Below are 12,449 nucleotides of genomic sequence, written 5' to 3' on the forward strand. Positions count from 1 at the left end.
ACATGATCTGACTTATTAAACTATTACTGGAATTTCAGTAGCACAATCCCTTCTTAGACTGCCAAGTTCTTCAACCAACCTCACTTAACCCCGCTGTTTCTCTTGTTTTCCTGGAATTGGAGTAGTCCATACCAGCTGACTGGTTCCTCTTCCTGCCCATCTACAGGTTTTATCTAGTAGGAGGAGGTACAAAAATGTCCAACACCCTTCTGGGCTTCAAACTAACTTGACAACAGACAGATTGACAAGAGGAAGACCATATTTATTTAGACACTTGGAAAAGATAGTTCCAACAATGAGGAGAAAAATCATCATCTAGTGTGTCTGGTTTGAATTGACCCGTATGACAGCTGCTCATACAGCATTTAGAGCTGGGTAAAGGTAAGAAAATGGGTGTTTTGAGGTGGAGTGTGGCAATAGAAGTTATGATAGAATCAGTGAAGGGAATGCAAAATAAAGAAGATTGTCTTAAGCCAAGTATTGTGCTTATAATTTTAACATTTATGCATACAATTCCAACAATTGAAAAGGGGTGGCATGAGAATTTCCATGGCTTCCAGGCCACCCTATGCTGGGCTTCATTGTATATTCAAGGCCAATCTGGCTATAAAGTCAAAATCCTGCTTTAAAGTAAAAAACCCACCAATGTTAGTACCAACAACTTATAAAATGGTTGTCTCATTAATATGAATTCTTTGTCATGGGTTGAATATGAGCTGTCCACCACAGGGACAAATGTTTGATCATTTGATCCTTAGTTGCTTGTACTGTTTTGGGCACTTATGGAGCCTTTAGAAGACAAGGAGTTGGTGGCTGAACCAAAGCTTATTGGAACCACAATGGTTCCAGCAGCCTGGAGTCCTCACTGCGATGTCAACTCTGTCACGGCTTCCCTTCCCTAGTAGGCTGTCACCTCTGGAATCATGAGACAAACCAGCCATTGTCACCTAAATTTCTTTGAGAGGTATTTTGTCATAAACTAAGGATGGTAATTAATATACTTTTGCAATAGCCCTCCTTTTGACACGGCTTCTTGACAAACACAGATTCCCCAGATAGTCCTAATTCTCATCTACAAAAAGACAGCTTTCCAGAGAGACTCCTATGTCTGCAGTTTCTCAGAATAACCAGTGGAGAACATGCCAGCAATGTATTTTGAGGAGTACATTCTAGTCTTTTACATCCAGATTTGGAAATGGTTTATCTCATGCCTAAAGATTTATTAACTTTAACATACCAAAAATCTAGTAATAACTTCAAAAGGCCTGAATAGTAAGAGCTCAATCATGTTTGTGGAAAAGACAAAATTCATGAAAAATCATGATGAAAGATAAATGTTGAAAGAGCTTTTAAAAGAGCCAGGTGGTAGTGGCACACTTGGGAGGCAGAGGCAGGCAGATCTCTGAGTTTAAGGGCACCCTGCTTTACAGTGTAATAAGTTTCAGGACAGTCGGGGCTACACAGAGAAATCCTGTCTTGAAAAACCAACAAATAGACAAACAAAAACAGAACAAAAAAGAAACGAAAAAGAAGAAAGGAGAGGGGGAGGAGAGAGAGAGAGAGAGGAGAGAGAGAGAGAGAGAGAGAGAGAGAGAGAGAGAGAATGGAGAATGGCATCGGAGGCCTTGAGGATAGAACCAGTGCCTAACTCTAGCTTCTGTGCATAAATGTGAATTTTTGTGCAAACAGTAGTTTGCTAGACATTAGGAGGACATAACTCCATTGTGTTTAAGTCATACGACTCATACCATGATGTTCTTAGAACTCTTGCTTATATGTTTTTGCTAAGTAGATGAGGGTCCAGTTTTGCTTATGCCTTTGGGGTAAGTCGTATTATCACCACACTGGGTTGGAATGAAAGAAAGAAAACTAGTCCAGACAGGTTAGTTAAAATTAGTTGCTTTGAGTGCCAAGTTTGGGGGTGGTGTGAAGAAGCTTTGTCTGAGACAGTTTTCACTATTCACAGATTCTTTAATTCTGGAGGTAATAAGAGTTGTGCAAACCTCAAGGAGCGGCTTTGAGTTTTCAACATAACTATACATTATTGGCTGGGGCTGAGATGCTGGGATCTCCTGAAGAGAAATTTTCGGTGCTTGCTAGACACGTTTGTAAAGGGAGAGAGGAGGTTAAACCTGTAATGTGGCTATCAGGCCACATGACTACATCAAAGGTGCTGGACGTCAGTGTCACAGGGCTATATACCAAGGGGCATGCAGGCCCACAACAGGGAGGGAGCCGTCCTTACTACTGCTAGTCTCAAGGTAAGAATTTCAAGGTTTGAATCTGTCTTGATCTCACTCTTGTTCCAGGCTCGTCACTCCCCCACCCCCTGCAACCACCACCATGGTATTTGACCCACATCCCCCCACTTTTTTTATTAATGGGGTTAGCGGTGTCATAGTTGTCAGCTTCTATGTGGGGAATGGTTTGATACCGAACCAGAGCCCAGGTGGCATTGATTCTTGCAATGTTCAAATCGACGGGTTTAGAGGTGCTGATGAGTAGGGCGCCAGGAGCAGTACGGCTCCAAAGGTCCAGTCTGGGTTCAAAGGTGGGGAGAAGGCAATCTACCAGAGGGTGTTGGGTGCATAGCATGCCCAGAGATCTCACCTGAGATCTTTGAGCATTTGTATGTCTGGTTCCACTAGCCCAGATTTACTGATGGAGAAGCAACATTTTTCCCCTAACACAGGGCAAATCCCTCCCTGTTCATCAGTCCTTAAGTCCAGGGCTCTCTAGTTTTAGAGAACAATCCATGCAAGGAGGTGATTTATCACTGGAGGGACTCAAGACTGTCTGTGGTGGAAGCCATGGCCTTGTCACTTTATCTTGGAAGTCACTGGCCATGCTGTGTTTAGAGGAAGGCTGTTCTGACTGCCCCAGAAGCATCCATCAAGTTGGTAAGACCCATGAGAAGAGAGATGAAGAGTTCTCATTTCTTTAGATCGCCCAGCTCTAATGTAAGTTCTTCAGGCTCATAGAGATAAAGCTGGGAAACAGTCATTATGGAGGTGTAGAAGCCTTTAAAACGGGGTATAACTCAGGAACTGGTAGTGTTGTTGCACCAGAGAAGGTGGGGGATTAGCACAGATTAACTTGTGACAGTGATGTTACAGGGACATGTAGGATGGGATCTTGAAGAAGGTCCTATAAAACAAAAGGGTAGGGGTAGATTGAAGAAAGGGATGTTTTGTGACTTCGTGTGGGTAAGTCTCCATGAGGTTCATGGAGCAAGATTCTAATAGGAAAAGCTGCCAGTAGTGGCCAGAAGAGCGAAACACAGAAGAAGCATTGAGAGGAGCTGGGGTGAGTGGTTAGAGGGCAGAGGGCAGGTGTATGTTGCAGGTAAATTGCAGCCTGGAGGTGCTGGGGATAGAATACCATGACACTATGCAAGGAGGGAGTGGCTTAGACCTCCTTCTGAATTTGGTTTTCCTGTTGAAGAATGTTAACATCAGTAAAGACTGATTTGGAGGCAGGGACAAGCTGGAGAGAGACACATATGTCAACTGCAGGGTATATAGCATAACCATTAGGGTAGAGCTAACCAAAACTCCTCACCATTGATCTCTCCAGGGAGCGCTGGAAAGGTGAAAATGAGTTTTAAGATCGTCAAGTATGGCACTACCATGCCTGGTGGATTCGAGTCTACACCCCAATGTCTGCAACCTCCATTGATGGAGGTCTCCTGGAGGCAGTCACATGTGTTGCCATAAGGAAAGCAGAGGAATGGGCTGGGGATTGTGGAGATGGAATCAGGGTCTAGAGGAATCTCCATCCTGGCTCAGCATCCTTCAAGTGGGCAGTCCTGGCTTCCTATGATTTTGCTGTGTTTGTCTTAGGTCTCCCTAGCAAAGAATCTCCGGTTGTTGGGTATTGGGAGGGCACATGGCTTGGGCAGCGGCCACCAGGTCCTGGATGTCCTTTCGGCAGATCTTGTTGTTCTGTTGTCTCCTCCACTTCCTTCTTCCTTGATCTGTCAAGCGAGAAGCAGGCTATTTTCTTGGTTGGTGGGATGATGTCGAACATTTCTGGCAGGGACTCAAATAGGCCTAGGCTGATCCTGTGGAAAGATACACACAAAATATCTTCCAATTTTAAGGAGAGGGGTCTGGTCCCTTCTGAATCCTATCTAAGGGAAAGCAGAGGAATGAGCTGGGGATAGTGGACATGGAATTGGGGTCTAGTATTATACGAGAATGGGAGGGGTTGTTCCTGGTGTGTGCTAATGGAGGGAGATAGGAGGGTATTTGGCACTTTTGTAGATGTTAAATATATTAAAGTAGTCAGAGGAATCATTAATTGTATGCTAGGTGGGGGTAGGCATTTGCTTTTTGTTTTATAAGTAGGCCTTTAAAGGCATGATGTGTTCTTTTCTTTATCCCTTGGCCCTGGGGGTTGTGAGGAATCCTTGTGTGCTGGGAAATTTCTCATTGTGAACAGAAGGTTTTGAATTGGGAGCTGGTAAAGGAAGGGCCATGGGGAATGGTTATGAGAGTCCATGGGTGCCGAAAATATGGTGAATTAGTCTTTTTGAGTTTTCTCTTGTTTGGGCTGTAGGCCATACAAAACACATGTGCCAATGTTCACCAAGGCATTGTTTTTCCTGCCAAATTAAGGAATGTAAGGTGACACCAATTTGCTGTAGGACATTGGATTTGAGACCTGAGGGGTTGGTGCCCATCGTTTGTAAAGCTGGGGTAGTAATAAGGGATGCACAAAAGGAGCATGTTTTTATTATCCTCTGTGGCAGCACAAGAGGAATGTGGAGGAAGCAGGTGAGAAGGCTCTTTGTGTGTGTGTGTGTGTGTGTGTGTGTGTGTGTGTGTGTGTGTGTGTGGTGAAATAGATCTCCTTGCTCCAGGCAGTCTGATCAGCAAGCGCGTTTCCCTCAGATGTCGGGCTGGGCAGGGGACAGTGGGTTCTGATAGGCTGTATGTAGGGGAGTGGCTGTTTCTCATAAAAAGGTGGGAATATGTGTGTGTAGAGAGGAAAGTAAATTGTTGTCTAATTTGACAACAGGGGAGCAAATTAACAGCATATACACTGTCTGAAAAAAAGACTAAAGGGCCTATTGACTTTCTCAGGGCTAAATCGGTTGCACATGGTCCCTTATATAGGGGGAAGTGATGGGGTAGCTCTTTGAATTGGGTAACAGGGGTTCATCTCCAGGGATTATATATATTTGCTACAGCTCCTCTCTTTCCTCCATCCATAAATATTGATGGGCTTTTTCTTTTTTTTTTTGTAAAAAGCCAGGAGAGGATAGCCATTGCACCAGAGGGAGGACAGGAACCCGTTTTTCATTAGGGTAATGGTTATCAATTTGTCCTGGAACTCCTGTTAAGCTAAGAGCAAAGCAGGCATGATTTCTGAGTAGCCATTGAATTTTGGAGAAATAGAGAGGCTGACCCAGAGTTGTTCTTGGGGGTGATGGAGTTACTGAAAACAGAAAGCATACACAGTGTCACGGGTGGAAGAATAAAGAGTAGAGATAAAGTACGTATATCTCAAAACCCGACTTAGCAGGAAAACCAAACATAAGGAAGTGCGTCTGGTAAGATCTAAGACCATTCAACAAATACAGTCTAAGGGGTGCCTCACTGGGAAGCTGAAGGCAAAAGAAGCTGGCCTAACCTTTCCATTTCTCCCACGCTGTAGTGTGCCACCCACCCTCTCATTAGCCAAGGACGTGCTGAGGTCACATGACTTGAGGGCATGTACATGCAAGAAGTGTATACTCTCCACAAGTTAGAGGAAAACAAAGGTCAAGGAATCTGAAGAGAGTGTGGGTAGTGTAGATGATTTATACAACTTGGCTGAGATGGTAGAGCTAAAGTTTTCATAAAGTATATACAAGATTTTCCTCTTCACACACACACACACACACACACACACACACACACACACACACACACACACACACTGCATGCTGAAAGAGGAGAAATAAAGCCTGTAAGATGATATTATTTTTTATGTAGTTTCCTTTGCATAATATATATATGTGTGTGTGTGTGTGTGTGTGTGTATAATTTTAGAAATTTTATGCCTGCCATTTTTTATACATCTGGAAGAAAGGTAATAAAAAGCGTCTGAGGACTATAACCCATCTTCCCTGTGAAAGAATCATTTGGGGCTTGTTCAAGGTGAGGTAAAGCCATCTATTTCTATGCTGTTAACCAATAAGATGCATGCAGCCTTTTTTTCTTTTTTTCTGGGCAAACCTTGCTTTCAGAGAATACTTCATAACTGATAGTTTACATTGTTATATGAATTATGAGAAGTATTTATTGATGAGTGCAGGTATGTGGGGATGAAGCCAGAAAACAGCTTGTTATGTACTTGGTTCTCTCTACCATATGCTGGGGATCCTGGGGATTGACCTCAGGTCGACCTACTTGTAGACAAGTATCTATATCCACTGAACCATGCGACAATGTAGGTTATGCTGATTTATATGTATATTAATTTTTAATTCAGAGGCCACTGTCTTCAGCAAAGCTCTTCTAATGGAAATGTCAATCGTGGTAGAACATGTGTGGAGTAACTACCCTTTGACATTGCAAAGCAACTCTTACCAATCTAAGAGGTTATGGGTTGGGCAGGCAAAGACTATTTAAAGGCACAAGAGTATGGTGTGTATGGAGAAGCAAAGTATATTGAACATGGCTGTGCTAGACTGGAGTAACTTTCCAGACGATTTATGCATTGGAATACCAGACCTTCAGACTTCAGGATCTAAATCTATAGAGAAGTTCAAATGTGTGACTGCTCTTCGGAATCACCCAATATCACCAACATTCTTAGAAAAAGATGCAGGTATGGTAGGCGTATGAATATAGAGGGACAGAGAAAGTGGGCATCTGGAAGCTAAGAAGAGAAACAGCAAGGCAAACCTACACTAGTCTGATCTCTACTCTTAGGTTTCTATTCCCCAGAAAAATAGACATCTTTTCCCATCAAGAATCCCAGTCTGTAGTCATTTGTTATATAAAATCGAGTATAGTAACCTAGTACCAAGGAAAGGGCTATTGATACCTAGAGATAATAGCAGGGACATGATTTGACATATAGCAATATGGACCACAGAACTATCCATAAGCAAGCTTCCTAGCCATTCATGTGATTTAACAAGCACATGTACCTATCTTAGCTGGTCTCTTCTACAGCTCCTCATCTATGAGTATTCTATCGCCTAACAGTACCATTGTGACATCATAGAATCTCTTCTTTGCGCGGTTGCTTATTGTTTACTCCAGGTGGTGATAAAATTATTCTAGACTATCACTGCATGTTAAGGAGGAAAATAATTCTGATACTCTTAAGGTAGATTTGAGACTTTCATTTTCAAAACTCAAATTTCCATTATGAATCAAGTGAGCTCTTCTTTCTTATAAATGTCTTACAAAGATCTTTGGCAACATAGTAGGCTCTCGGTGTCCAGAAATAGATCTCAAGCCTTTTCTAAACAAAGAGAAATGTATAGTTAAGCTAGAAGAGCAATTACTTGGTCCACATGTGTACACACCAAAGGTAATAATGAATACTAGAAATATTCTTTTCTCAATAGAAAAAAGTAGATTTTGGGTTTGCCCTTACCTTATTTTAGGCTCACATAGTAGAGAATCTAAGACTGGTACGTTAATTATATACCAAAAAATTTGACTTATAGTCCCAGTGTGTAAGTAGTCTAGGATGGATGGCCGAACCCACATCTACCAAAGAACTTTGTGATGCCCCATCCCATGGCAGAAAGTGTGTGTGTGTGTGTGTGTGTGTGTGTGTGTGTGTGTGTGTGCGTGAGCACACGCACGCATGTGCGATATGACAAAAAGAGGAGGGGGTCTTGTTCTTTTATAATATTCATAATAATTCACTCATTAATTTATGGTGGTAGAATCTTTATACCATATTCACCTTTTATTAGGCCCCAATTCCCAATCTGTTACTGGGACTTTATGTAGGGTATGCTTTTGCTGAGAAATACTCAAATTATAGCATGATCACACGCTATTTTTATTTCACATGACGTTTACCATGTCTTTTCACCAAATATCAATAATGTCAAGTAATGCATGAGGGTAGGAGCTCTTATGTAATATTCTGTGACGGCACAGTCTCAGCTGCCGTGCCTAATGAGGCAGATATGTGATATGCAAATTTTGAAAATGAGGTTGCAAAGCGGGCTTCTGTACTAATTTATGTTAATTCACAAATTTTTCTCCTCCAATTATTCCAAAGAAAACATATATCAGTTAACCTAAAATATGTCATCTCAAAAATCATGTACTTGGATAATTGACAGTGTGCTAAAAATCATTGAATGAGTGAAAAACTTCAGAAATGAGCCGGAAATGAACGTTCCAGGTGGGCCATCAATCCTTTATTTAAAGTACTAGAGATTTTAAAATTAAGACTAAAGAATGGAACTCTGAGGGTCATTATACTACCAAGTTCCCGAAATTAATGTTTAATATCTGGCAGTAGTTTTAAAAAAACATTGTAATATTTCTTTAACATTAATTTTAACTTTTTAAAAGTAGTGGTTCTAAAGATCAAACTTATAGCCTGGTGTATCCATGCTTGTGACTACTGATGTATCTTTAATCTCTAATTATTACAAGGCTTTTTTTTTTGTTACCATGACTATATAAAACGTGGTATTTTTTTTTGATTCTTTATCAAGCTTGTTTTCTTTGCCATGGATTAAATTACACCCTAATTTGTATCTGCATTGTATTATTTTATTTATAACCCTGCGCACATTAATCTACTCTTGCCTGGGCTGCACCCTTACTCTGTCCCTAGTTTAGTTTGTGCAGCTGAAGATATTTTATTTCCAGATTTTTTTTCTCACTGTTAGGCTTTTCCTACAACTCCATTTACAGTAGACTATTCCACATGTGGTAGTTAATCGTTTGTTTAATTTGGCAACAAGGATATTAGAATTATGCATCATCTAGGCAGTGATTCTTTCATAATGTTGTTTGCCTTATGTCTATTCATTTATATTCTCTTCAGTAAATAAACCTTAAATCCCCAGCCTAGCAGTGACTGGCACGCATTCCAGTGCATGAAATAAACACAGAATGTCAATACCGATATATGCAATGAATAGTTGAGGAAAGTACATCCCAGAAGGACATCTAACAGCGCTCTGTTCATTTAACTTTTTTTTTTTTCCAGCTGGTTCATGGCTTGTGAAAATTCCTAGAAAGGCATAGATGACATAGGGAGTACTGGAGTTCTGGGTCCGCCCTGGTTTTGGGACATTATAGGTAGGGAAGGACGTTGATTGTTCGGAGACTTTGAGCAAGAGGGTGATCTGATATACTATCCTATGGCTGTAGCCTCAGACTGGGGGTCAGAACGTCAGAGTTTAGTAAGAGCCCTAAACCAGCACACAGAAACCTGCAGGATGGGCGGTTCTGGCTGTCCAGATGGGCAGGGCTTAGACCACGGGCGGGGCACATCGGGGGGCGGGGCAGCAGCACAGCCCCTCCCGCAACCCCCGCGGGTCACAATGTAGGGTTAGGACGGGTGGGGCGGGGCAGAGCGGGGGCGGGGCAGGAGGGCGGGGCGGGGGCGGTGACGGCGGCGGGGGAGGGGCTGGAGGCGGAGTCGCGGCGGCTGGAGGACAGCGCCATTCCGGGTGGCCGCTCCCTCCGTCCGCTTGCCACCCGCCCGCAGTGGTCCCCCGGAGCGGTCAGGCGAAGCTGAGTGCGAACGCGTGACGCGGCCCGGCTTGCTCGTGCTTTCCCTCGCCTGCGCCCATGGGCCGGGCCGCCGCGGACCAGCGGCGCTGAGGAACGGGGCACAGAGGACCTGAGGCGGCCGCGGTGGCGCTCTCCGGCAGCGTCTCGCCGCTTGCCCGCGGGGCCCGCGTTCGCCCGCCGCCATCGCCTTCGCGCCCGGCTGGCGGGGGCGCCGTCCTCCCGGGCCGTCCGCGTCGCTGCCCCGGGCCCGGTAGAGCGCGACAGGCGGGGCCGCCGCGGGGGCCATGACCGTGGAGCAGAATGTGCTGCAGCAGAGCGCGGCGCAGAAGGTGAGAAGCGGGCTGGCCGCCGCTCCTCGACGGGCCGCGTGGCCTCCCGCCCGGCCGGGCCATCCCGGGGCGTCGCGCTCGGTTCCGCGGGGCTTCGTGCCGAGCGGGGTGTGTAGTAGTGAGAGGCTTTGCGTCCACTCCCTTCTGCGGATTGCTCTCCTGGAACCGACGGCGTCGCGTCCCCAGAGTGACCCCCGCATTCCTCCAGTACTCTGCCAGGCTTAGTAATTAAACTTTCTTCTCCTTCGCTTCCTTTTCCAGTCTCCTTTCTTCTGCAAGAATGTCACTTGTCACCCCTTTTGGACAGTTTCTCTTTCGGAGGGCTTAATATTCCAGGCCTGCTGTTCTGCAAAAAATTAACCTCCCAAAACGAATTACCTGTCTTCCAGGGCAAGTACATCACATCGACCCAGGGTGGAATCTATACAAATAGAGGATTTGGTTGGTTATTTTTTCTTTTCTTTCTCTCTCTTTCCCCCTCTCTTGAATATAGAAACTATCTCGTGTAAGAAGATCTTTATGGCTGTTATTCAAATCTTTTGTCCCCTAAGTTTGACCTTGCTCTCTTGTTCGTTCATTCTTTACTCTTTAACACACTGAGTTAGGGGGGTCATCACATATTGCTTTTAAAATAGCACCTTGCTAATTCTAGGTTTTACTTTCAGAATCTTAAATCCTCCATCATAGCTTGCTCCATGCCCTGAGGAGTAGATGGTCATGACTTGTTTTGCCCCCCACCCCCGACCCCGGCCCACCCGCTTTATTGGTGCGAAAAGCATTTCGAGCACAAGGGAAATGTTGGCTTAGTTGAATTCTAAATGTAGGAGCAATTAGGTTTACAGTGAACAGCCAGAGTCCTGTTTGGCTCATCTGGTGTAATGGATGCCACACCCTGCTGTAGTTTTAGACACAGGGTACTCGCAGGCTACCTGAGCTTGTCTTTAAAGTGAGGGCCTGTTGTACTTAAATAGACCAGTACGTTCAAACAGCCTGCTTTTGTTTTAGTTTTTTTTTTTTCCATTAGAATAGTTTTAGAATTTTATGTTCCTTGCGATAACCAAAGATGCCAGAGAATTTTGGAAAGTAGAGATAGTGCATTGTTATTTTAGGCGCTTTTGTTAAAGTTGTTTTTGGAGCCTATTTTAGTCTATGGTACTTGCACACTGAAAAGATTATTGCAAACTGTAATGTATTTGTGGCCAAAGAAATGAAGACTGAGTAGCAATAACGAAGAAAACAGTTGGCCTCCTAGTTCTGTATGCTGTGTGTAGAACACTGTGATCTTTACATTTTGATGTTGAATATGTGTTGGAATTTTGATTAGTTCATGTGATCTTAGGAATACTAAGCTATAGACTCTAGCATTTTGTTTGTACTCATTTTGCATTTTAAAACTTCATTTCAAAGTGGGAAATGTTGCTGGTTTTTTTGCTTCTCTTAAATTTTAAAATTGCAAGAAATTTATTCAGTTTGTGGTTTTTGTCATTCATTTTGACTAAACTACTTCCTTGCATAGTCAGATAACTACCGGAATGGCTCAGAACTTTGTATAAAAAACTGTAGAATCAAGAATTAAATCACCAAAAGTTATCTTTGTTATCTACTCCAATATTTCTGATTAATGAGCCTCCTTTCTCCAAAGAGACTATTCAAAATATTAACGTTGTGATACTGTTTTTAGCATGTAAGTATATTAGATCATTTCATTGATAATTGGTGAATTCTTTAAGAGCAATATCATACATTTTTATACATACACAATATTTACTTTTAATGGTGTTGGGGACTGAACCTAGAGCATCATACATGCTAGCAAAGAACTCAATCAACTGAACTACATCTGTACTTTCTTAAATGTGTTTCTTTTCCTTGTTAATACACTGTTACTTTGTTACCTGTATTAGAACAGGGTCAAACAGTATGGTTATAAATGCTTTTGAAACAATATAACTAAAAGCTGAAGTTTTAAAATTATTTTAGAAGCTAGGGCTTGTGCTTCACCCTAAGAAGTAGGAAGTGAACTCCATACTTAAGAAGAAACAAAAGTGAAACTGATTTTACTTAGAAGCCTCAAAGACTTGTCAGGAAAAGGAGGGGCTATCTGGAGAAGCTGCCGTGTAGATAGAATTTAAACTGCTTTTTCCCTCTTCTCTAAAGTGTTCAGAGCTGTTGACAATTTTAAGTAAATGACCATTACAGTTGTTGGCATGATTTTCTGCTTTCAAGATTTTCTTCCCTTTATTGTAAAGAGCTGTAACATTGGTATGTTTTTAAAAAGAGTACACACAAAACTTCGTGTTCTTCTTTTTGTTGTTGTTGTTACTCTGTTAAGTAACTTGTGACAATGTGATATGAAGGGGCTGTCTTCCCTTCTTGTAGCCTCTGCTAAATTCCTGAAGTTTGC

General features: G+C 42.9%; 1 protein-coding gene and 1 long non-coding RNA gene across 8 annotated transcripts in view; one reads left to right on the top strand and one right to left on the bottom strand.

The window, feature by feature from the left end:
- Window positions 1-1,950: 1,950 nt before the first annotated feature.
- LOC120095594 (uncharacterized) lies at window positions 1,951-7,743 on the bottom strand. 3 transcript variants are annotated; one of them, XR_005491148.1, is made up of 3 exons: window positions 7,145-7,203; window positions 3,562-4,063; window positions 1,951-3,147 (listed from the first exon to the last, which is right to left on the bottom strand). It is a non-coding gene; the product is annotated as an uncharacterized LOC120095594 (long non-coding RNA). The 3 variants fall into 3 exon arrangements; XR_005491147.2 differs by lacking the exon at window positions 7,145-7,203 and adding an exon at window positions 7,600-7,743 and having other exon boundaries at window positions 1,951-4,063; XR_005491146.2 differs by having other exon boundaries at window positions 1,951-4,063; window positions 7,145-7,591.
- Usp25 (ubiquitin specific peptidase 25) overlaps window positions 7,276-12,449 on the top strand; it is a 110,041-nt gene continuing 104,867 nt past the window's right edge. For 2 of the 5 annotated variants that reach the window (XM_063270602.1, XM_063270604.1), the window contains exon 1: window positions 9,603-10,045. In XM_063270602.1, the coding sequence (XP_063126672.1) occupies window positions 10,001-10,045 (45 nt within the window). In that variant the 5' untranslated portion in view covers window positions 9,603-10,000. Of the gene's footprint in view, window positions 7,327-9,602; window positions 10,046-12,449 lie in introns of those variants that run through there. The other 3 variants (XM_063270605.1, NM_001107114.2, XM_063270603.1) reach the window with 3 other exon arrangements.

This window comes from Rattus norvegicus, chromosome 11 (genome assembly GCF_036323735.1).
Source record: "Rattus norvegicus strain BN/NHsdMcwi chromosome 11, GRCr8, whole genome shotgun sequence".
NCBI lineage: Eukaryota > Metazoa > Chordata > Mammalia > Rodentia > Muridae > Rattus > Rattus norvegicus.